Source organism: Tinamus guttatus, unplaced genomic scaffold, assembly GCF_059628265.1.
Source record: "Tinamus guttatus ecotype Peru unplaced genomic scaffold, ASM5962826v1 Tinamus_guttatus_pri_ptg000004l, whole genome shotgun sequence".
Taxonomy (NCBI): Eukaryota; Metazoa; Chordata; class Aves; order Tinamiformes; family Tinamidae; genus Tinamus; species Tinamus guttatus.
In genome coordinates, this window is record NW_028288538.1 from 12,507,089 (window position 1) to 12,533,759 (window position 26,671).

Here is a 26,671-nt window from a genome sequence, read left to right on the forward strand (position 1 = left end):
CAAGAGTGTCCTGTGATCTTGTTAAAATTCACCCTATGATTGATCACACTTTATGTAAAGGGGAAGATTTGGCGGGGTTATTCCTTTTCCTATAACTTTCTCCAAGTTGGGTTTGTGTTCAACTCAGGAGCACAGCCCAGCCCTTGGGTAGCTCCACGTGAGTAAAGAACCAGCAGAAGACATCTCAGTGAACTTAAAACATAGCCCCAAACTCTCTTTTTCCAGTGTCTGTCAGTTTTTGTTGAGGGCAACTAATCCTGCCTCAGCAGCTCCTGACAAAGCAACTGCAGCTAAAGCCTGTTTTGTCTGCCTCTTCTTCCCTCAGCAAAGCACATGTTGAAAATACAACTCTAATCAACATGGGGTTATCGGTTTCTACTTATTTCCAGCTGAACATTCCCTCTACAATAAAGATCCTCAGACCTATTTGAATATTTTGGGGAATAATTCTAGGTCAACCATAAAATGATATGTTAAATACCTTGGATATCAATATTTTTCAGAATAATTCTGTCATCTTCAGATACATTCCTCAACATGCACGTGAAGAATCAGCTGAGATTTCTGTTAGCTTTGAAGATTAACTGAAACTGGTGAAAATCACCGACATCATTATCTTATTTTATAGACAAGAACTGAATAGTTTTTCCAGGTCATAGGAAGTATATGTGACATATGCTGAAGCAACTTCCTAACAAGTATGTAGCTGTCTGATATTTATGTCAGATTTGTTCTGTGGTGCTTCAAAGCATGCTTGAAAAATACTGGCAATGAATGAAGGTTCTGCAGTGTTATCCTATAAGCACATAGCAAGAATGCTGAGCTCTGGTCCTTGCTGAAGTGATTGATTTGGTGTATAGACTTGAGCAGTTTCCTTCAATTTTGTAAAATGGAGATAATAGCACTTAATTATCTACCTTCCAGGAGTGCTGAGAAACATTTGCAAAGCACTTTGAGCTCAAGAGACATAATACAAGCTTTAAGCATCAATATATATCATCACCACATCAGAACAAGCCTTAGTGGTGTGTAAGCCCAGCATGAAAATACTTGAAAGAGAATCTAATGTTAGAGAGCCTAGGAACTGGGTGTTCAAGGCTCACCTCCTTTTAATCCTCCTTCTCCTATTGCTACTGACAGCCTCAGTCCTCAGAAGCTGTTCCAGTAGCCTACCCCACTGCATAAATGCATGCCTTCCCCTGTTTCTATGCTGTGTGCATGCAGCACTCTATAGGTAAAGCGTGGCTTTAACCCCCCGCCCCTTTCAGTTCAGTCCCATGGTGCAGGAGTGTCGGTGCCATAGCTTCTTTCCAGGACTGTTGCAGATAGTTAGGGAACGGCGGCCGGAAGATATCGTGCTGTACGGAAAGATAGGGCCCCTAATAGCCAATAGTGTTTAGTCTATGGTGTAAGCAGACGGATGTGACGTTGTAAACCTAGCTATATAACACCTTGTTACCCATCAATAAACGCCATTTGCCGTCCACCACATTGGTGTCAACTAGCTGATAGCCCGAGTGGTTTGGGGGTGGTCGCAGTGCCGTCCCTGAACCAGGTCGCTGCAGCCGTTTGAACTGCAACACAGGACCCAGATGTTCTAGATACAGAGAGCTGGACAGAGGCTATAGGCTTGTGGGGGAACATAAATCTGTTCGTACTCAGTAGGAAGTGGAAGGTAAAACCATTCTTCTCTTAAAGCCCCAAACCTGTTCAGTAGTAGATGTCCTTTTCTTTATAAGTAACATTTCCAATGTTACTTTAGAGTTCAGAGTTTATTTCAGAGTTTAACAGACTTAACCTGAACCACAGTGGAATACCTTCAGCCATGGCCAAAGTCAGACCAAGGTAAAACCAAAGGTGACTTGATGTCTCTGGTTTGGTAACAAAGTAACCTAAAATACAAGCTACAGCAAGTTCTGATTTGAGTCTTTTGACATTATAGATGAAATGCTTCTCTACCAGAGTACAGCTCTCTTGTGGCCTATTATGGTGACATCCTCATGTTTGAATTTAAGTTTATGTTTAATAATTAATGTTTAATAACAAGATATTCAAATCATATTTTTATATTCAGAATTAGCTGAATAAAAGGAAATGTCAGTTTGGTATGTTCAACTGAAAAACATCTCTAGCAATTATGTCAAATATGTCTGGACTCTTGTCATGTATGTTTGAACAATTGTCTATGAGATGCTTGACATGTACACCACTGGAGTTGAAAAGAAACTGTCGTGAGAGAATGTGCAGAATCTTTCCTACCTTTAATAACTGTTAATTTGTTTGAATTGTAGGCACTTTTCTTGTTTGTCTTCTAAATATATGTGCCCTGGTGTGCCAGCAGTTATGAGTACATTGTTGGCCAACATAAATGCGTTCTATGCCCACACTACAGCCACAACCAATGTATCTGCCTCAGATCGGTTTGCTGCTACTAATTTTGGGGTAAGTAGATTTGCTTTTCAATAGAATACTAGTCTTACTCTTTCTTTTCTAATATATTATGCAATATTAAATTCAAAATTCAATTTTAAAATAGGTAATTTTAAAGAATGAGTTGCTATTGAATGAATATTGCTAGCTTTTGAAAATTTACTCCCTGAGTCTTTTCAATCAAGCAGTGTAAAGACTAAACAAGACTTTACTAACTTTTTAAACTTTTTTTTTTTTTTTAGTGGTATGTAGGGTATATGTGGTAGAAGGCACTAGCATGCATAATAATATGCCAGCTTTTTTTTTTTTTTTTATTGTAATGGGGCTTGCAGACTACTAACTGCACTGTACTACCTGAGGGTTGCATTTGTTTTCTTAGGTTGTGTGGGCTTACAAAGGTGTCATCAGTAAACTCACATTAATTTAATAGGTCTATCTGTAAATATTTGAAGACAATAACTTGTATATAACAATGGCCTTTTTTTTTTGCTGAGATAACAGATGCTTTGTCCCAGTCCAGCATTTATATGTCAGAAATGCTGAGGAAAAGGCCAGCATGTTATAGTCCTTATTTTTTGTCTGCTTCCCATCTGTGGACATGCGCACCTTCCACTATTCAGCAACAAGCCTGTTGAGAGCTCGCCTCAGAAAGAAGAGGTGGGCCCCTTGTGTACTCCAACTGCCTTTGACTGATAAAGGCCTGTAGAAAATCTACAGAAAAATAGAGGTGATGCTTATGTGACAGTCTCTGAATTACCCACTTGCCCCGCAGTTCCTCTGCTTGCAAGGCTTCCCATTATCCTTGCACAGATTACGAAGTGTGAGGTCTTCCTTTCCTCTCCCAGACTGGCCTTGAGCTCATCCTCTGTTGACCCAGTGACTGTGGAACTGATCGTGTTACTGGGAGAATTGTAAAGATGGCCCTCAGGCACCTTGCATGATCTCTGGGTAGCAAAGGGTAGCACAAGTGGCAGCGAAGTTGCACCAGTGACGGGAAGAGAGTCCCTGATATAACTGAGTGTCTCACGTCATCTCTTCCTCTCTACTTTTTTAGCTTTCTCTATCCTTACCACTCATTGATCACCTCTTTTTTTTTTTTTTTTGCAACAGGATTCACAGGAAATATTAGTTCGTATTTCATCCACAACCATCTTTGAGATAAATCTGCTTTCTGTAATAGTAATACCTTGTGTAGTAATAATACAATAATACCAAAGTTTTTTTTTTTCATTATTGTCAAATCCTGAGTGTTCTTATGGTGTGATGCAGTGCTTACCACTATAAAGAATTCTGAATGCTCTTAACATGGTTCTAACACAAATATATTTTCAAATTTAAGGGATATCATAACTTTGCAAAATGTTTTCCATTTTATGTCATGAATTTTAGGTCCATTCGGATTTTTTTTAGAAAAATATTTAGTTTAAATGTCTATATATTTTTCTTCTGCTAGAAGCACTTCATGAAAAAGTGACCAGACCTAGGTTTTAGTTTGGAGAAAGCATGTTTTTGAATTGGGACCACTGCTGCTAGAGTTTTCCTTCAAAATAGAAATAGTAATGCTGCCTCCTTACTATAAAGCAGGAAGGTTTTATAGATGAAAAGCGCAATTAGACTAGTTATGATTTAATTACAGTATTACCATGATAGTGGAATATTGCTCAGAATTTACTGAGGTTCAATTTTGCGAGCTAATTCATGGTTTATTATGAAATAGCTCTGTATCTTTGCTGAAGTGAGTCTACTCTTAACATTGAGGTCCTAGTAGACATTTGGGTTTGATCCAGCTTTTGAAATTCAGAATGTTTTTACTGGATTTTCTATTCTTTATTTCCATTTTGATAACGATCAGAATTATTTTCCTTTATCCTCAGATTGGAGGGAGATTATGTCCTCTCTCTGATGTTAATGCCAGTTTTCTTCTGACGCAAATTCCAATCCAATTCATAGCTCAACAGATGGATAAAAAGACAGTAGTAAGCATCACTAGTAGAGATTTGGGGCTTGTTTTCTTCCCCTCCTCCTCTTCCCCAAACAATTGACTTACAAGCAAAATACTAGATTTTTTCTCTTTTGAGTCCAAAGACATTTATTAGTGGATAGAAACCACCATTCATCAAAAAGAACATCCGAATTTCAAGTCCTCCTGTTGCAGCTAGAACAGAGTATTTGGGTGACTGAGTGTTTCGGTATGGATTTATTACATGACCACAAGTTCTTAAGGGAACTGTGCCAAACTTAGGGTGTAGGTTGGTGTTGCACAGTGGATAACAGCCAGTGCAGAAAGTACTCTTATTTCATTTTAATTCATACCTTATTTCAGAAATGATATGGATAAAATCACACATACTGAGAGCTCAGATCTTGTTACTTCTGACAGTCTTCTCCATGCACATAGGCTGGCAAGGATTTCTGCACATTTTGTGCAGTGAACTACAGAGTACGTTTAAAGATGAAGATTGGTATTTAGAAACATTAATTAGTCTTGGGAATGGCCTAACTCACCTGGGTGTCTCACAGCGAAATATTCTCATCAAGATAACAAGTTCATCTCCACATTTGAAAGGGAAAGATACAATTATATAGTATTATTTAGCTCATTTTCCCAAAGCCATTTTTTCTAGTTTTGTTTTGAATCACATGCTTCTGTGTCAAATTGTACTCCCAAAGAACAATGTTTCTTAAATCTTAAAGACAGGAGAAGGTGTTTTTTTTTCTAAGCATAGGCGATTAGAAGTCAAATATAAAAATCTAGCTAGTTTTTTTAATAAGTCATGGTAACATAGCTTAACATGCTGGACTTTAAACTTAATTGATGCCATTGTTACATTTTTGGTCAGAACCTTCAGGCAGTGTTTTTCAGCTATTAAGAAAGGAAAATCCTATATAGGAGAGTTTCTTTCACCTCACTGATGTGGTACACAGCTACACGATGTTGACTGCATGCCAAATAAATCACAATATAGAACAGAAAGCAAAAGTGAAGTGCTAAACAAATATATTTCCCAGCTTTGAAACACAGATATTTCATACCAGTACTTTTATAAAGGAGCATTAGAAAATAATATATCTTTTATGTTGTTTAAGAGCAGAAAGCAGGACATTACATGCTTTCTAAATATATATATATATAAAACATATATATATATATATACATATATATATATGAGCTATGGTTATACTCTCAGTTACAGAAACTTCGCAATTTTTATGCAACATTCTTGTTTTCTTTTTACAGAGGGAAAAATTTATAAAACTGCTGGATCAGTTGCACAATTCTTTGAGGATTGACTTGTCTAAATACAGGGTATGTCCAAAATATTCTACCTAGATCTCGATCTTTGTTTGTTTGCGTGTGTGTGTGTTTATAAACATCCATGTGTTTTTATCTTTTTAACAGAATTTGAAAGATTAATCCCTCTTGTGGTATAGAAGCTGAAAATATTGGGCTGTGTTGACAGGAGATCCCGAATCCTTGGGAACGAAAGATTTAGGATCTAAGCATTTTAGTAGCAATAATTTTCCATTTTGGACCAATCAGCCTTTTCTTTCCAAAGGCTAACAGCTAAAAACAAGCAAAAGGATGGCCAGACAGTCAAGAAAAGGAATAGAAGGACTTCGATTTAATTAATCCAAAGTTTGATTAATTCGTGTGGGAATTACCTTCACTGATTTATATACTGCAAATCACAGTTCCTGCTGCATTTAGAGAGGATGGCACCTTTGCTGAGGCCTCCATGCTGTGATCCTAGAAATTTTGAGAGAGTTTTTTCAGTGTTCAGTTCTAGGAATTTTAGTTTCATTTCTGTCTTACAGAGGTTCTTTTCACTCAGATATGCTCCAAAACCAGCTTTTCTGGGAAGAAGCGTGCACTGAATACCTGTCAGTTGCCTGTCAGTATCATTTTTGCTTGGCTCTTCGTATGAAAATTCCGTATGATCTGCAGGGGTATTCATAAGTCGAGGCTCCAGTAGTTAGGGTCCTCTTTCAGCTTCTAGGCTTGGCAGCCTCCAGTACAGGGATTTATCTATTCACCTGACATGCTGTCTAAAGCTGAAAGAGGGAAGGAATGTTTAAAAGAACCCAAAGGCCTCTAAGGTAGTAAAAAGGACACTTTTTCAGACCAAAAGTGCACTTTTAAGACCAAAGTCTTCATGTTTCTAGATTCTTCAAATTTTAAAGGATGTTATCCAGCTTTTTTGGAGCGTGATGATATTTGGCTGCCTTTTTTTTTTTTTTTTTTTTTTTTTTTTTGAACCATCACTTCCTATCAGTCTTCTTGCTGACCTAGAAAAAATAGCAAAAAAATTTGTATATGAACTCTTTGCTAAGCTTACTACTGAATCTGTGCCTACAAGCGATTTATGTGCTATGGGGAATCCACAGATGATTTCCTTTTGCATCATTTCTGCGGGATTTTTGCAGTATTTTTATTCCATTACACAGTATTTAAATCATTCATATTGCAATCAGAGAGTAGGTGCTTAGAAGTGCTCTCATTCATGTCAAAGGGACACTTACTGCTAACTTGTAAGCAGAGTTGAGGCAGCAGTTGATCATTTTAATGCTTCCAAGCAGCATCTCTGTTTTCCTGAAGGTTTTTTTCCCTAGCTGTTCAAGGATCTTTATCTCCCCTTTCACATGATTCCTTTCTTTTTCATTCACTAGGATAATTTTCCTGCCAGCAATTCTGAAAGACTTCAAGATCTGAAATCAACTGTAGATCTGTTAACTAGCATCACCTTTTTTCGAATGAAGGTATTGTACTTCATTTGCACAGTCTTTTAAAAAAAACGCTGCTGCTTATTTTCCAGTAAATTCATACCCAGTTTCACATTCTTACTTGTTGCTAGCAAAAGTTGGAGATTAAGGAATGCCTTTACTAATTTAGTTTCTAAATGCAGTTCACCTGATTTAGTTTTAAATTCTATCTTTCAGTTTGTTAAAAGTTGTTTTTGAGAAATAAGTAAATGTCTTCTCCTTTTTTTGGTTTTTCCACTTCTGAATGCAACAAGAAAGTTGTCTATTTAATTAATTTAACTTCAAGACATAAAAAGCGAAAATGATTGGATCACTTTGGTTGGAACATGTATCATATAGAATGTTTTTGTAGTAATCTCATGCTATTATGTGACAAACAGCAAAATACAACATTAGGGCTACTAAAATACATTGGGTACTGCACTTGCTTTAGTCATGTGGATAGAACACGATAGATGTTATGCTTTAGAAATGACGATATCAAGGTGGTCAAGATTTGAAGTATTTTTAGAGTGTATGGTTAGTACAAATTAATATTATTGGATTGGAATAAAGAAATGTGAATGAGGTTTGCCACCGTCATTTGTGATTGCAGTGTTTTATGCACTGTATAATGAGAATAAAAATGTTTTATTAAGGTGATATGTATCATATACTGGAGTAAAAAGCTGAAGTTGTTGCTTTGAAAAATGAGGAAGGAAAGCATGCAATTGTATGGTTTAATCATTCACTAAAGAGGAAAACCTAAAGGTGCATGTGTGTCTCCTTCGTCATATTAACAATTTAATACCAGTAAAATTCAGTGATACAAGTTCTTTCTTTAACTTTAGCATATGTTCTGATCACCTTTAAACTAAGACAGCTTTAAGTCAACATAATAGTTTTATCGTTATTATATTTCATCACTTTTCATCTTACGTTGGAGAACTGTATTCATTATAATACCTGCATTTATTTGTGTTCCATCTAATTCTGAGATTCTAACATTTTGTGCTTTTGTGAAATATATTATTAGGTTCTTGAGTTGCAGAGCCCACCTCGAGCTAGTACTGTGGTGAAAGATTGTGTAAGAGCCTGTTTAGACTCAACTTACAAATACATTTTTGACAATTGCTACGACCTCTACTCCCAGCTAATGGATCAGGTAAGGTTAATGTGCAATTTGCTCATTGCTTAGTCATGAGCAAGCTGTTCCTCATTCATTATTGTTAGTTTACAGTAAGTAAATACAAACTATCCTGGTGTTCCTTTATACTAAAGCACTCCAATTATTTTTGCTTTATGTAAAAATAAGCAACATATAGTAAATAAATTCACAGATGGCTACAAAAACTGAAATTATGAATTTCAGCATGAAATTCCAGCAGTAGATTGCTGTCCTATTTGTATTCTACGTGTAATACCTGTGAGAACAAATACGGTAACTAAGAAAGAAGTTGGAACCTGAGGAGTTTTCAAGAATGACAGAAAGACAAAAATATCAATATAACACATCAGATTAGTCACTGAGTGGTCAGATAATAGTTCTGTCTTGTAAAACAAAAAAGTTTCAACGCTTGTTTTTATTTCTCATCAGAGCAAAAGGGAGGCCAAGAGTTTGCTCAGACATTTGGATTGGAGTAAGGAGTTTCATGTGCAGCACTATATAGATGGTGTGTGAAAGTCAGAACACAGAAACTCAGAAGCTGGGGATTCTGTTTTGTTCTTCAGAAATATCATATGCAGGAGGGGAAGATCATTGGCAGTATTTCAGTGGTCTCTTCCTTTTCCTGCAACCACGTTCTTCAAACTCTTGTGCAAAATCAGACACTAGTAATGTGACAAAGGGATAAGTTTCACTGCAGATGAAACTGCATTTTCTATGATTCAGGATGAGTTTGGAAATCAATGGAGTGGTGAGAATTAACAGGTACACCACACCATATACAGGGAGATATTTTTATATGTATCTAGCACTTCATCTCTGCTAATTTCTGTATTTGTTACTCTTAATCTCCTTAATCTCCTTTTTCATGATTCTTTAGGTTGATGAATAATCTGCAGAAACAGGTGTTAACCCCAGAATTACTTGGACCTGGACCCCAGAATTACTTGTACTGAGATACCTTATATTTATTTTATTTTCTTCAGAAGAAAAAAGAACAAGAGTTAGGAGGAGAGTGAGTGGGTTGTGTAAAGAAAGACTAGGAATGGTAGGTGAGGGTATTTTGACACTTTTGAAACAACCTGAACTAGGTACAGGTAACAAAGCATAAGTTATTAGCTTTGACTGAGAGGGTGGATGGATGTGTAGAGCTACCCACATCCCCACATACATTTTACTTGCTCATTATGCTTCTCAAATCTCATCTTGCTTTTCTCTCTTTTCTGAGGTGCCATTTCCTCTTCTTTTATGTTAATAGATTTGTAGTTTTAAAATTATTATTTTTGAAGTAGGGTTGGCCAGGAAGACTGTCCTTTGGTTGTTGTCCTTGCTTGAGAATATGTTGAGTTTGGGAGCATTAGGCTGTTAAATCTGAGTAGAGGGAGAGGTGATTAGTTGTTTAATTTTATCCAGTGCTCTTTTACTCACATCACTGCAGGTAACACAGTGCTCACTTCCCCGGCTAGCTTTCGCCCTAAACTAAACAAGAAGTGCTTTGAGTGCCTCATATACTTGCTCATGCTCTCCAGTAGGTTATTTTGCAAACTACACAGCAGTATGAATTTGTAGAAAGAGCAACTTGAGTGTTGCGTACAATATTTGCTGTCACAAGCAGTCCTGTTTTCTTCCTAACATATACTTTGCAATAATTTGACCTTTTCTGTTAGATAATACAAACTCCTGCTAGACTGGATACCGTCTAAGTCTGCAGAGTTTAACGGCAGATGCTAGCATTTTAATATGAATCAAAGCTCATTCTGGTAATCTGACTTAGGCATAGCATTATGGTACCTGTGCAGGCTTACTTGTATTTTAACACTTATTCTTTCTCTATATTGGAAAAATAGATTAGCCTCTTTATTTTGATAGATGGATTAAAATGAAGGGATATTATAGTCTTTCTGTTCTGGGAGAGAGTGTAAACAAGTTTAAAATGACATCTGTATCCAAAATAGAGTTTTGGACCAGAAGGATGGGCAAGATGTCATTACATTATTTATCTATTACACAGCTGTGTTCAAGTCCTTTTACTTATGGTAGAACAGTGTGAAATCTCAAAATAAAAAGTTCCATGAGTATTCACTCAGCTGGAAAATTGAAATAACTGCAGCTTCACTGTATTACTCATCTCTTCTTTCAGCAAGGATTCCAGCAGATAAGTTTCTATGCAGGAATCTTAACCAAGCAAATGTTTACAAATTATGGATTTACGAGCACGAGCAAATTAAAAAAAAAAAAAAAAGAGAGAGAGAGAGAAAACTTTCAGAAAGCAAACTCTAAAATTAGCATAAAGAGACCATAATCAAAATAACTCATTGTTAAACATATTCAAGTAATAATCAGTTATAATCCTTATAACCGATAGGGAAAATTTCTGTTTCACAGCTGGTGGGAGGCAGTTCTCAGGAATCTAATTTAATGACTCTAATTTGAAGAGAGATATGAGTAAGATCATTCAAATTACTACCTAGATTCTACAATTTTACATGAGCTCTAGGGTTGCACAGAAGCTGTCTTCTGTGTTCTCTCTCTCTCTCTTTTTTTTTTTTTAAGAGTCTACTACCAGTGTATTTGCACTTGCCTTTGCCTTTGCCATAATGGTCTGTTGGTATCTATAGCTCCGGAAGTTTTCCATTGAATCCAGGCTTGCTGCAGACTGGTTTATGTGATATCACAGTTATAATGATGAAGCAGTAACCAATACTGTTGTCAACATCTTTTATGCCTGTCCATCATAAAGACAGTCACAGTTAGAAAGCAAATACCTTGCCACAACATATCACCCCAAATGGATGACATTAATTCTTGGGGTGAAGTATGGTAAATGGCAGCATTCTGCAGCAACATCATAGCTTTTGAAGCAATAAGCTTGGCAGGTGATTGTTTTTCTCTGAAATACTATTATAACACAGCACATTAAAAAAATATGAAACAAGGAATAAAGTTGTGCAGTAGTGACAGATGTCTATCTCAGGGAGTCCTATTTTTCAGGCCAAGTAATATTTGTTATGAGGAACTCTACTGTATTTCCATGTTGCTTTAGATTCACTGAAAAGCTTCTTAACTTTTCTTTAGAGCTAGCACATGAGAAGGGAACTTCCAGACCTCTCCTTAGGTTATAGAAGTGGGTATGATGGGCAGTGTGTTAGCCAGAGTAATAAAAAAAAGTCTTTCATAAACGTATTAGAACAGTATGGTACTTTTTTTTTTCTGTGATTTTTAGAACCCAGTTCTGAGACTCCTCTGCCATAAAAGACTAATTCTTATAGATAAAATTGCTTGTCAGAAACCAGAATGACAAGTCCAGTGAATCTAGTGGCAGCAGAGATCGGAGAAAGGAGTAACAGAAGTTGTACAACTCCAACCTTGCAGTTAGGAAGGGCATAAGAAGTCAACAAATAGTCTTGTTTTGTTATCCAAAGCCTTACAAGGATGAGCATTAGAACAGCCATACCAAATCAATCAAAATATTCATCTGCTCCCATATCCTGTCTCGATTTTGACCAAAAGTAGATGCATTGAGAAACCGAGTGCAGCAGCTGGTGGAAATGGCTCATTTTGTCATATTAAGGTCATAGCTTAATATTTTATTCTAATTCCGCTCCAGTGTACTTAAGAGAAATGCTACTAATTTCAAAATGGAGTTCATTGTGTTTGATTTAGACCCATCTGGAGATGTCTGTATTCCCACTGATTTTAGTCTATGAATATTCTTTTCTAAAGCAACAGAACTACTGGTAGGTTTGGGGGATGGAAAGGGTATTATTACTTAGCCTTTAACAGGAAGGGTGTTTGTGAACTAAACAATAGTTTTCTCTCTGTTGTAACCTCATTAATCCCTATTTTCTGCTGGTACAGAGAAATGATACATGATATTTTGTTTCTCTTTCAAATATGAAAACAATTCAGGATACTAAGCAGTAGCACTGTTCACAAATAAAAGGAGATAGTGGCTCAGCAAAATTCCTCACACGCTTTGGATGCGTTTTGAGTGATTGCAAATAGCTTGTAAATAGATGGTAGAAGACGCCATTTCTATTCTTTATATGTGCTTACATACATACTTAGACACATATGTGTATGTATGTGTATATGCGTATGTGTGTAGGTATGTTTGTGTAAGTGTGTGTATATATATAAATAGGGATGTGTGTGTATATGTGTATATATATATGCAAATGTCATATTAATGTGTAAAGGTCTAAATGCTGTACATACAGTGCATATCATATATACCCCAATCATTCTCCCAAATAAATTATTGACTATAGATTTAAAACAGACGCACCACTAAAAGTAGCATTTCATTGGCTGTGGCTTTTGTGTATATAATACTACTCTGTAGCCTTGCAGTAATCAGGGCCTGGCTTCCAGTCACCTTCCATTCCACCATTCTTTATATAGAAAACACGATTTTCTGAATTTTAGTGGAAAATCTGCACATTTTCCTTTCACTGATGTTTGGTCACTCCTGTGGTGGAACTACTCGCACAAATGACTTCTGAAAGCCCTCCAATTTCTGATCTGCCCTTTTACTTTTTTAAAGCCTCCTGTCTAGCTAGAGGCTTTTTTGTAAAGGTTGTACAAAATCTCTCCGACTGTTCGGATTTTAAATTGAAAGACTAATTTTAACACCTCTTTTTAAAAAAAAAAAAAAAAAAAGTGTTCACTGAAACTGGCCAAAGCTTGAGCTTTACCTCAGACGTGGTCTCCATGCAGACTATTGACAATGGGGTTGTCTTTACCAAAGTTGCACTCAGCATCGGGTATTGATGTCAAAATATAAAGAAATAAAAATGCAGGAAAATTCAGCTCATGGAAGAGGTTTTAGACTGCACTTACTAAATGTAAACTGACTCTATTTTCTACAACTGCGTTTCAGTTAGGTTGGATGAATCATGCACTAGCTGGTGAGGAAAAATATGATGTTAGGAATAAATTTTCTTTGTTATAGAAACAAAGTATTTTGATAATGCACACCACGGAATGCTCTTGCGAGTGATGTTAATGCTCAAATATCCATTTCTGTTTTGAAAAGCTCTCTTGTTTGCATGGTGATTGTAAATTGCCTGTGATATTAGTCACACCATTTGTTACACTTCTTCTGAGCCTAACCTTTATTTCACTCACTTTAGACATTGAAGCTGTAGCTTTCGTAGTTCAGCTAGGCTATGCAACAGAGTGATTAATGATAGTTTTCTAAAATATTCTGCAGTGACCACAAAACAATTTAAATTAAGTGTTGCTGAGTTTCCCTTTCTGCTTTTCTAAATTCTGTTAATATATTAAAGTTAATTGAGGTTAAAATGACATGTAATTAATTCACTTACGAGAATAACAAAGGACTTCCAAAAGATCCAGCCTTGTTCAAGTGGTCATATTTGGACTTAAAAATAAGAAGTTCATGGTATATATGTTTAACCTTTCAGGATAATAGGGTATGCTTATTTTCTCTGAGTTGAGTCAGCTACCAATCTAGGGAAAAAACTCTGTCCATTGTGCAGGGGAGACCTAGCATGTGCAGACATACATGAGCATGACGTAAATTGTGTGTGTGTGTGTCCATACAGACATACATATACCTAGTTTTGGACAAAATCCCATTTCCCTGAACACAAAAGGAATCAGATAAAAATTGCGGTATTGTTCACAGTTGCCCTTGCAAGGCAATACCTTCCTCAGCCTCCCTTTTTGCCCCTTTTTTCTCTATGGGCATTTTTTATTTATTATTATTAATTTTTTTTTTTTAGCTTCAAAACAAATTATATTCCAAACTTCTTTTCAATCTCAAAACAACAAATAATTTAAGTGCATATATAATTTAAGCGTGGATATGGACTAAAAGTCAAATATATTCTTTGCTGACCTCACTGTCTTTGTACTATGTTTTTGATATTCTCCAAAGTGGACTGTCATACATTCACTCTGAGTTGGATTGACTTGAGACAGTTTTTGTGCAAAATTTCTGAAAACTCTTAAGGCCTTACTCTTTCCAACTAGTTAATAATCCATAGATGGAAGTGACATAATGAAAATATTTTCTATGGTTTATTTAACCTAAAATATATTATATTATTTTTTAACAGGGTAAGAAACAAGAAGTTCCTCGAGAAGAACAGGGACCGACAACGAAGAATTTGGATTTTTGGGCACAGCTTATTACTCTAATGGTCACCATCATTGATGAAGAAAAAACAGCGTATACACCTGTCTTGAATCAGTAAGTAATTACTTAAAAAAAAAAAAAAAAAAAAAAAAGAATTGCGGATTTGTTAAAGCAAGGATAAAAAATACACCAGAGACAGTAATTTTGCTTTAAATGTACTCTATTTTTTTAAATACAGACTGCAGAAGTGCCATCGTGTGATAAGGACATAGAGCTCTAATCATGGAGCATGTTGGTTTGGAACAGTAAAGATACATGTTATATGGCTGTCCCAGAAGGTTGCCTAGCAAGGTATTACGCAAGAGAAATAAATGTATAGAGAGATGGGAAGGCAGAGAAAAACATTATGGTATTAATGTATAGTATTAATATGCCCAACAGGTAGTGCACACATACAGCAGAATTTACAGAGCAGGAGCAAGCCCTCTGTAGCCCCCGGGCCGAGCCTGAGCAGCCCCCAAGGGGCACAGGAGCCAGTCTGCGAACGGGCGCGCGGTGTTCGGGGTGCTGAGACGCTCCAAACACTCTGTGTGCGTGTTCGACAGCCCAGCTGCAAAGAAACTTCGTTAATTGCTGGGATAGGAACGTCTTCCTTTGCCTAGGGCTGGACCAGAGATGTGCAGTACAATTTAGAATAAGTGCTTTTTTCTTATTTACGTTCTGCTTCATATATTGATTCTTCTTGCTTTCTTCTGAGCTGGTTCAATTTCGTTCTATTGATCAGTATATTTATACATAGTTCTTTGTTAGCGTTAGGTGGTGTAAACAGTTTCATTACATTCCTGCTTGATTAAAATCAATAGAGGAAAGAAATTTGTAAGTGGTCCCCTTTTATATGCAATTTTCCTGTTTGTGGAGATGCAGAGATGATCATGTACCAGAAGCAGAAGAGTTAATTTCCTATGAAAACCCATTCGTATTCTTTTTATTAAGAAGTTCTACCAAATAGCATTGTATGGTTGACTTGCAAGTTGAGGATTAGACACTGTCATGCAAGTGAAAACGATGATTTTGACAGTAGTGTTTTGGATAAGCTCAGATTTTACAGTATTGCTCTAAGAGTGACAGAGAAATTGGGAAAATTATGTCCTGTGAGACAGAAGTAATTGTAACAAGAGGAAACAAAATGACTCACAGAGTGCTCTCCTGGTTGTCCTCTTGCTTCTCTGAAAAACGTCAAAATGTCTGGCTTTCATAAGGATTAGAATAAACCTCATATGAAGCATGTTGCATTGACGTGTTGTTTCTTAGGGATCAACTTTTGAAATTCTTTGTCGAATCAATTACTTAGCAGGTGATAAAGTACAAATAATATAGAAATCCACTTCCCTTTAACAAGGTGACTACTGTTGTTGTTATCCTTTATATTCAGCATATGTTTTTTTATTTTTCTGTTGTGTGGTAAGCCTTTTTAGATGCTCATAGGTAACAACACTGCAACAATAGTAATAATACCACTTGCGTAATATCCACAAATCTCTGATTGCTGTAGATAAGGAATCCAATATGAATTTTGGAAAGGAACTTCAGAAACGTCTTAGAAATAGGTGTTCAGTGCTCCATAAACACTACATTAAAGTGTACAAATGATGGAAAAACATTTTACTAACTGCTTAGGCACAGGGAAAGAGAGAAGATTGACTCTACAATTACAGAAAGCCCAAATGTTAGTGTGCGTTCCTGTACCTTGAAGAAAAAGAATTTTTCTGCTATGCATAGTTCTTAGATCCCAGAATTAACAATGTGCACAAGGATCACATGTGAGCCCAAGATAATTGCACTTAGTTACCGTGGTGATCTGGGTTTAGCTAGGTTTTATAATGACTGTTAGATTTGGAATTTCATAATACAGGAGACTGTAAGGTGGCTACCTCTGCTCTTTGCTGCTTAAATAACTCCCAGAATTACAGCTCCTCTACTTAGGAGAGCAGATCTTGGCTACCATCATCTTTTTAGAGCAGATTGCCTCAAACCAGAGCTGGCCTCTGTAAGGACTATAAAGTAGTCCTTATTTGAATGGTGCCAACTGCTCTTTCTCCAGCTTGATTAAGAAATTCTAGTATGCATGCTGCCTTCCTGATAAACATGGCTCTTGTGTTCATTCTGATATATCTTCTCCCACTACGTAGAGAATAAAAGATTAGTTATCTTAAGTGCTGTCTTTGGTTTTCTTTCAAAGAGATGGTTTGAGAGAGGAGTTGGGATTTATTCTAGTAATTGCATTCCTGGAATACAAATAAGATAGAGCCTAGGCAAAAGAAGTGGAGTTTTTCTTTCTATTTTCTAGAACTAAAATCCAGGGGAATGGATAGAATAAGAAAAACATGATATGGCTCAGCATTCATTTATTTACATAAGCATGTACATAGATGTTTGATTCCTTACGGCAGAAACAGACCTCTTGTTCAGAACAACCAGATCAGCCATAGCACTGAGCTGTGACAGCCAGTAAACTCTCTCTTCCATTCCCATGACAGTCCTTCTTATAAATCCGTCAGGCTTTTCAGTGTCCAGCTCATGTAAGTTGGAAATATCTCTATCTTGGTTTTTCCACCAACAAATCTTAGACTATTCATCTTAGCTCTGATTAAGTATTTGACAAGTACCTTGTGCAATCCAACTCTTTTTTTTTTTTCAATAAAAAGAGACTTGATCTTTTTCTTGAGTTTGCTGAAGTGTTTAATCCAAGCCCTAGGTTTAACAGTTATTATTGTCCTGTGTATAGCAGAAAATCATCCTAAGGAATTTTGAGCTGTCTGCTACTTGCTTTTGGAATTGAAAAATAATTTTATTCCTTCAGTGATGATTTCTTGTTGCACTCATTCATCTTTTGGTGAAACTACTCTATCATCAGGCTAAGAAAAGGTGAATCAGCTCAGCAGAATGTATCGTCGGTTGCTCTGTATTTGATTGGAGAGCCAGACAACTTCTCCACAAGTTTGACCACATGGGTCTAAGGAATTTGACTGTAAATTTTCAAAACATTGTGGGGTTTAGGAGTTTGGGGGCTTTTCTTCATTAGTTTTTTACATTTTGACTAATTTTTGTGTTGTATACGTATTTCTTATATGTCAGAATTGGTTTTCAGTTGTGGCACCAAATGCAGGTAAGTCAGTAGTAACTATTGTGAACCTTTGTCATGTGAACATAAGATTCTCTTCAGTAGTCTCTGAATATGCCTGTTTTATATGCAGGTCACTTTCATTAGTTTTAAAAAAAGATAAATTGCAGTTGAAAAGAACAGTACTGCTGCTCTTGATACTTAGGAGCAAATTTGATTCATTAAAAATATTACATGTACATATTATTAGAAGAAATATTTTCCGAGCAGAATAGTGCTGAAGAGTAACAGATGTGTTAAAATCTCAGTCATGTTCATTTGTGTAGTCTGCTGTATTACTGCTTATTGTACAAATTCATGGCCTGAGTGTCTTTCCTAATGCAGTAGTTCAGTTTGATGAAATACTGAAGTATGGTTCAGGAAATACTGAATATTTCCCTCTAATAAAGTGAAAACTAGGAACAAGGGAAGGACAAGCTGTTTGTGAATAATAGGGGTATATATCAAATGAATGCTAATTGATTAGCTGCAATCTTATAGTCTTGCTTATTTCTGATTGTCATTGAATATTCATGTAATAGTGTGCATGTAAATGTATATTTTTATATATATAAAAAAGAGTGTGTTGATATGCACGCACACACACATATGTAAGATACCGTGTTCATATGCACACACACAAACACACATATTATGCACATTAAAAGTAGAAGCGCCATTCTTGTAGGTGAAGAGGGGGCTGAAAATGAATCTGGGGCTGACTGTGGTAGGACCTTGGGCTGCTCACTTCTTCTTTGTCCCCTTCCCCATTCCCTGTCCTGTCTTTTTAGACTGTCGGTTTTGAAGGTCAGTCATTGTTTCTTACTACATATTTTAAAGTTTCAATGTAGTAGTGTAGTAATTTTTCTAACCTGAATGTTTTTAACCTATCCAAAGTCTCTAAGTGCTACTGTAATGCAAGTAATAAATTATATATTAGTATTACATGAGTAAGCTTAGAAACTTGATGAACCATATTAAAGTAAATGGAACTACTCATGCATAAGCTATCTGTGAGGATAAATCTTGGTTAGGGGTAGGGAATAGTGTGCTATTCACACTTCACCTTGTTATTCAAAGCGTTGTACTGTGCAAAACACAGGTACTGTTTTAGCAATTAAGGACCTTAAGAAGATAGGAGATCATAATGCCTTTATAAATTAAGGTACTAGTGCAGTGAGCTGTATTTAACATAATGACATACTGAGTTACCTTGGAAAGATCATAGTCTGCTGATTGAAGGAAATTCTAGCTCCCTTCTGATAATGAACCTCTGAGACTGCACTGGCAGTGATGATACCAATTTGGGTTCCCCAGTTTTAGATGAACATCGTCAGAGTCGAAACCTGCAGTGGAGAAGGAGCCACCACCAAGGTGATGAGGGGCCTGGGGCACATGATGTACTAGGACAGGTTGAGATAGCAGGGTCTGTTAGCTGGAGGGAAGGACTACTAAGGGCAGTGCTGATTCCAGTCTTCAAACTCCTAATGCATTGTCACATGCAAAAGGCAGAGCCAGACCATTCTGGGAAATGTACAGCAAAAGCATGAGCACAATTCGCAGGCAGGGAAAATCTGATCAGGTAAGTGGGAGAAATTCCACATTACACCAGTGAGAGTGGTCAAACCCATTTTGCCCAGACAGGTTGTGGCATCTTCAGATTTGGAGATGGTCAGAACTAAGCTGAATTCACCTAGAGCAGCCTGATGTGACTTTGAAATTCTCTCTACCTTGAGCTAGATTTTCAGAAGTCCATTCCAGCCCTGATTTGTTCAATGATGCTGTAAAAAATAGCTAAAAACAATATCCAAGCAATTATCATTGCAACCTCTACTGAATGCCTAGAGAAAGTGTGTGTATTGCAGTCATTATTGCTCTACTGACAACATAGTTGTTGAAATGGTAGCTATAATACAGTCTTTATAGATTTTTTTTATTGGTCATAATTTTACCCATCACAGTTCTGTGCTATTTTTGATACAGCTTTTATTTCCCTTCCCTTAATATTCAGAGCAAATCTTTTGTCTACATGTTCTGTCAATCCTGTACAATTTGTACGTTATTCATTGAAAGAATAGCTAACTGCAATTATGTGTAAATATTACTTATGTAAATTTAAACCAAGGGGAACATCTATTCCCAGGTTTCTAATGTTAACAAATACAGAAAATGGTTGTAAATTAAAAAAGGTTAGATTTTGCATTCCATATAATTCAAGCAGAACTGCTGTATCAGTTAAACTCTTATAATCACTGCCAAATCTCTGTAAACAAACAGTATTTTAAAAATATAAAAATAGATTATCTACACAGTGTAGCTTTAATATCTCCATATAATTCCATTTTCAATTATTATAATTAATATTTACCCAGAAGGAATTCTAATTCTGGTAAAATTCTTTTTAGTCATAAATTATTTTTGTAAGTGTTAAAATCTGTTAATAAGCAGTTTGTGGCTAATGGGTTTTACAGTACAAGATATTTGTACTATTTGAAATTGTTGTACATGAACAAACAGGATGAGGAATGCAAAGCAGAGTAGTGGAACAAACTTTTGTTTTCTTGTAGCAACACAATTGATGTGAAAGAATAAAAGAAAGTCATGAATCACATATGAATTGGTTATTTCTAATATGTCAAAACAATGTTTGTCACCCTTTGCATCGCATTACACCTATTGCATTGAGGGTGTCTGCCTAAGATGGGCACAGCTGCAGTAATAAATCATCAAGCCTGTGAAGGTGGTATTGAAAGCTAGAAGCTTAGATTGCTGAAGGGCTGCCACCTAAAACTGTTCTCATATGAATATTGTTTTTACTGCAAAAAGTGAGTCACAGTGTTACTTTGTGGAAAGCAGAAAGGGTAGTTCGGAAGTCTGTTGTCTTGTAATTGCAATAAACAAATGAATTTACTTTCTGAATTAGGATTAGATTCTATAGAAGTCACATGATCGAACTGTATTTAGCATTCATGAAACAAATGGTAAATTTAGCTGAAACCTGTGGTTGGAATGGGATTGGGTGGGATGTAGTGCAGTAGTTTAAGAAACATAGTAAAAGTATAATTGAAATTTGTGTGAACATGTGTTTTCATGAGTTAAAATATGTATATATGCATGTACCTCTAGTCAAACAGATGCTTTTCCTTTTATCAAATTCAGTCTTGCATTGTGGCCATTACAAACAGACAAAATCTGATATTGAATAATTCTTTCTTTATTAAGGAGATCTTTAAAACTTCCTACTTTTTTGTTAGAATTATCACAGCATATTTACTGACTTTTATTAAATTTTCAGTAAGAGATGAAAATACTCCGGATCAAATTATCCGCTGCTGTAAAGTGGTGCAGTGGACTCAAGCTGAAAGACTCACAATTCTGTGTGTTTTTCTTCATGATTTTGTTTTGATGATTTTATATATTTTTGATGAAATGCTAGTTCATATAGGTCTCACTGCGTCATTGTAATACAGTTGTTTTAGGGGTTCTGTGCAATACTTCCTTCTGTTGCGCTGCGTCATCTGCTTTCCTCTTCTGTGCTCTGAAAACTTAAAACTATTAGTGGAAGTCCCCCACCTGGAAATGATGCAGTACACGTCTAACTGCTTAGCCAAGCTCCTAACATTAGCCTAAAGCAAGTTTTTATCTGTCAGTTGGCCAGTTCGTGTAATTTTATGAAACGGAAAATACAGCAAAGTTCATACAAAAGGTATTTTGTGGGGAATAATTATTTTGTGAAAATATTTGCCTTTCTAATATGCATCTGTTAACATAATTTATAGCAGCAGGTGCACTTACGAAATGTGATTGATTGCAGGTTCCCACAAGAGCTGAACATGGGAAAAATCAGTGCTGAAATCATGTGGACTCTGTTTGCCCAGGATATGAAGTATGCTCTGGAAGGTAATTAATACTAACTGTTAATTATATTAGCTCACCACAGGAGAGACCTTAAAAATCCCAGGTCATTCCAGGAATCAGTAGTGAAATGGTTCCCTTGTATTAAAAAGTGGGTAAAGAAAGTCAAGATTAGCTGTAAAATATAATAACTATATATAAATTCTTCTTCTACAACTTCAGATTATTTGTTTCTTTACAGGCAAACCCAGTAAATCTGGTAATAAAATACAGAGAAGCATACTGTTTCTCTCTCCAGCTTCACTGTGCCTTAAATCATTAGATTCTTTCTCATAGTCATCCTACAGTGACTGTTAGTTAGATGCTGCAGTGATTAATGGCAATAAGGATTTTCCCTTTGAATTCTGTGGGATTAGAAGCAACACCTTAAATAGTGTCACATTCAATCTGAATCTGACGTGTTTTCATGGAGTTCTTCATTAAAATGCACTGTATTCTGCCGACCTTCTTTCCAAGTTATGAACATAGGATGTGATCTGTTCCTATGTATAGTTCCAGGGCTGTTACTGTAACCTTTGGCTGATTCAACTTAGTGTTGATCTCCTCAAGCAGCAGCATTGTGTTACCTTTTGTGGTGTCAAGGTGTTTCCTTTTATTTTGATCAAGAAAACATGTAGTAATCCCACATCATTTGCAAATGGATCATTGACATGATAAACAATGAAATCAGCTTGACCTAGATCCTAGATTTCTCTTTCTTCCTTGCGTTCCCTGATATATCCAGCCATTACTACCATCAGCATAAATCCAGGGAGTATGTCCTAACTCTGTTCACTAAGAGAATCCCAGGAGAAGAACAATCAATTCATGCTCTGCTTTGCCTCTCTTTTTCCTGACAGCAGTGAGATCGGTTGTTCAGGCCAGGGCCTCTGAGCAGGCAAATCCTCCTGCATCATCTCCACAGCTGATTGCTGCTGGTGAGAGGAGAGCTGCATCTCAGCAGTGCTCTTTGGCCCCTTGCATCAGGAGCCAGTAGACTAGAGCCATGCAGTGTTGCGCCCTCGTGTCTGCCTTCCCCTTCTTTATGCTCTTGCACAGATAGTCCAGCCTTCTTGTGATAGAGCGAGATTGGAGGCTGCTGCCGTGAGATGGACAAGGGAGAGGGAAGCATGGTCTCTGTAGTAGTGGTCTCTTGCTGGAGCAGAGAAGTACAGTGGTCACAAGTGTGTACAGATAGCAAGGGAGGGTCCTTGCATGTGAAAGGGTAGGTGGCTGCTGCTGGGGCAACTAACTTCATGGGTGAAGAAGTAAGGGGCATCCCAAAGCACTGATCCAGTCACCCCTGTGTGAGAAAGGCTGCTATTCAATGCATCACTTCATTCTCTATATATTTTGCAATTTTTGTGCATATTAAAGATTTCTGAAAGCCTAACAATGTAAAATCAGTTCTGTCAGTGTTATTTTCTGTGATTACTTTCTGATTTTGTTGATTCCCTTAAATGCTGCAATAACTGTATGAACTGTTTGAAACATACATTCTTTCTTATACGGCAGTGGTTAAACTCTGCTTTTGACTTGGTATCAGTTAGGATAGACCGTTCTCCTGCTGCATTTATAGTTTTCACACAGTCTCCAACTGTATTCTTTGAATATTACTGATCTGTGCAGTTTTTGTGATACGCGGGTTTCAGTCTGAAGCCAGGCATAGCTGTGCCTTTTCCAGTGCTAAGCAGGTAGCCCTGAGCTCACATGTTCTTCCTGCTGCGAAATGGGAAGGAAGGCAGAGCGCTCTGAGCAAAAGGACTGTCACTTTGAGAGCTCCTCCTTGGAAATAAAGAGCAATGTCATGTCAGTTTTTAAAGCACATTGCATTAAATCAGAGATTGATGAGCACCTTCAGATGCAGGCAAGGAGACAAAAAGAGAGCTGTAGATCTTTATTTTTTCTTTCTTTCTTTTCCTCGATACAGTTCAGAATGAGGGCAGGTTCTGGTTAGTGAGGAAATGAGACTCTATAGTTAAGAAGTCTGTGGGCAAGATCTATACTGCCTATTGTAATTTACCCAAACTCCCTTGGTAAATTCACTTGGTCTTCCTGTACCTCTGTTCCTCATTTATAAAATGCGAATAGCACAATTTAATTAGCTCACAGAGATGTTCAAGGCATAATCCATTAAGTTTGTGAAGTGTCTTGAAGTTTTGATGAAAATTTCCAAGCCAATACAGAGGAAGGAATGAGTATGTAGAAATAAATTGTGAAAGAGCACGTTTCTGAGGAAGTTGGGAAAGGTTTGTTTTGTCAGTTGTACTGAGTACAATCCAAAGTAATGACAAAAGAAGTGTTTCAGTTTTCCATTTACTATATTAATCTTGGCACAAAGAGCCCTTTCAGAAAGGGCAGTAGTATTTTACATTATCAAAATGAACTTAAATTACATTTAATTACCAATTAGTTGTGTCCGGCTCTGTATTTCAGTTAATAACCACCGTCTTCTGTTGCCTATAGCGAAGTGTAAGGGCACTGGCATGAGAAGTCTTGTAGAGTGAAATGCTTCATACTAAATCAGTTACAAATTGCCTTTCTGAGTTGGCATTTTTCTTTGTTTGTTGTCTGATCCAGTGCATCGTATTCAGTCTTTCTGTTCACTTCAGCAGCAGAGGGTTTAAGTCTGTGATGCTACTGCTGGATTTTCGAAGTTTGCTCAGAAAAACATATTCTTTTAATAGAAGACTCACTTGTCTTATGTATAACTTATTTGCTACAGATCAACTTACTCTTCTAAGCCATAGCCAGAGTCACAGCAGGAACTGCTATTCTGTTCCCTTGCAGCAGGGTGGTAAAGTTGGAGTTTTCCTTATTCCCAAATCTCTTAATTACAGGCAGAGTCTGGGCCTTTTTTTCCCTCTTTTGTATGAAGACATTATAAGTATCTGCTTGCTGTCTTCCTCCCATCGTGATGCCACTGGCACACAGCACCTTTTCTTCCTGGAGCGGAGGAACATCCCCTACTCCCAGGAATTTGCCACCTTCTTCAGAAGGAAAATGTTCCAAAGCTGGGTATTTTTAGTTTAAATTATATCAGTCTATCCAAAGGCTGCTATTTTCTCCACAGAATATTTGCAAGTCATGCAAATTCCAGCAGCAGGACAGCTAAACACATGTCTGGTTGGCTACCTGTTATGAAACTGTAACTTGGTCTGTACAGCCTGTTCAGTACCTGCTTTTCTGTAGAAACTGTATGTCGATTTATATGCCAAGAGCTGTGTCAGTTAAAGCCAAATGTAACTGGGTTTTGTGCACTGTCTTAGAACAGAATTGAGGCTGGCAATGTATTTCTTACAGGTCACTAAACAAGAGTTAGTTCATTTTAACAGCTTTTACTGATTCCTGACTTGAATCAATGATCTGAAAGTGTGATACTGTGTATCCTATTACTAGTTCCCTGAACAGAACAGACCTAAATGCTTTTAATTTTTTAAATTGCAATATATACTTCTATCCAAAAGCCCACTCAGCTACTTGTGTAAAAGTAATGAACCTACCAAGGTATGGAAACAGATGTATTAACTGTGCACTGCAAAAATTGAAAACATGACTTTTAATTAACACTTGCATATCAGTAGTTTGTTGGGACATCTAGTCCATTTGAGGTAACTCAATATATTGTTTCTAGTCAATTGTTAAAAATAGTTTAAAATGTAAAAGTGTTCAGTTGAAATAAGATCTGTGCTATACATATCGTTTACTGCTTAACATATGATCATATAGTAGAATTTAGTTGTCTTTAGGGATTATGTTGGTTTGCAGACCTTGGAGTCTGACTCTGTTGCCTGTTTATACTAGATCTAAATTTGGCCATGCAAATTCAGGCCTCATTATATTTATTCCTCAGTACATTCCTACATTTACATTGTTGTGTGTGGTTGCTTTCCATTAAGATGTTCTGTGTTGGCAGTTTTTCCCTTGTCGTCTGGCACTGAGTTTCCCTAAAGTAGCTGTTTCTGGTTATGACTGGACAAAACAGCACAGTGACAAAGTAGAGCACTGATCTGCTGGGTGTGGTAAATCCGTTGTTACTACCTGCTTGACTTGCCTGTTCACCTTGCAAAGTAATAACTACAGTGGGAGATTTAGATGCTATGTAAAGCCGTGGCAGAGTAGCCTGCACCTGCACTGCAGGGAAAGTATCAGGATCTGTACCAAGAACCCTGACCTTCTACCTTTACCCAAAAAGTAGCATGCCTTATAGGAACACACTGCTAAAATGTTTCCACAGTGATTGGGAGGGAGGAACAGGAGTTCCCCAGGCTGCATTATTCCTCACTGCGCTTCCTTCCAACGTCGTGTTTTTCCAGTGACAACAGTCACTTCGTGCCATGCATGTGCTTCCCAGTTGTAGGGCTGCAGGCTGCAGTAGCAGGTCTCTGAAGTGTCATCCTCAAATAATGGAAACAAACTAATGTGCAGCTGGCAGTGTCAATATCAAATTGATTGCATTTACATATAAGATGTTCATCATCTTTGAAGGATTTTAGATTACCTTTTTTCATTTTTATCAAATAATAAATAGGAAAAATTTGCAAATATTTGAAATAAAGCCACCTTTTTTTAGGTTTACCTTAGAGTTACCTAAAGGAAGCAGTATTCTGCAGTAAATGATTTTTTTTTTTCCAGTTTAGTAAATGCTGTCATCTCTTTCGTGGCAAGTAGACAGTTTTACTTAATAAGCCTTTGTTATGGCTTCATTGACAAAACATGATAAATATCAGGCCAAAAACAACAATTGCATTGCAATTTCTCTGTATTTCTTGCCTGAAGAAGGTTTTCTCAGTCTCCTTTTAACATTAAAATTCTAGAAAAATACCATATGATATCTCTGTCTCCAGTGCAATTAAAACAGCAAGAGAAATTGAAACAGCAACACTTAACATTTCTGGAGTCTGGGCATTCAGCAGTTGAGCACTGAGCTTTTACGCTAATGACACTCATTATAATTTTCTTTCTAGGAAAAAATACACAGAAATCCAAACTGAAGAAAAACATCTTGTAGTGTTTCAAACTTGTGCTAATTTGTGCAGGTTTATTAGAAATGAGGAAAGTATCCATGGATCTTAATTTAAATTCAGAATACCTAAAGTAGAGTACTCCTATCTTTAGAAAATGTGTTTTTTTATTATTTTTGTGTCCAGATAAGCCTGTCTAATTTCATCCAGTT

General features: G+C 36.8%; 2 protein-coding genes across 3 annotated transcripts in view; one reads left to right on the forward strand and one right to left on the reverse strand.

Annotated features, from left to right (window-relative positions):
• Positions 1-26,671, reverse strand: part of RSL24D1 (ribosomal L24 domain containing 1) — a 293,765-nt gene that overhangs the window by 93,709 nt on the left and 173,385 nt on the right. The gene's annotated exons all lie outside the window — the stretch shown is intronic.
• The window catches only part of UNC13C (unc-13 homolog C), a 120,507-nt gene that overhangs the window by 47,062 nt on the left and 46,774 nt on the right, over positions 1-26,671 (forward strand). For both annotated transcript variants that reach the window (XM_088520613.1, XM_088520606.1), the window contains exons 12-17: positions 2,292-2,442; positions 5,669-5,737; positions 7,099-7,188; positions 8,207-8,335; positions 14,422-14,555; positions 21,416-21,501. In XM_088520613.1, coding sequence (XP_088376739.1) covers positions 2,292-2,442; positions 5,669-5,737; positions 7,099-7,188; positions 8,207-8,335; positions 14,422-14,555; positions 21,416-21,501 — 659 coding nt within the window. The remainder of the gene's footprint in view (positions 1-2,291; positions 2,443-5,668; positions 5,738-7,098; positions 7,189-8,206; positions 8,336-14,421; positions 14,556-21,415; positions 21,502-26,671) is intronic.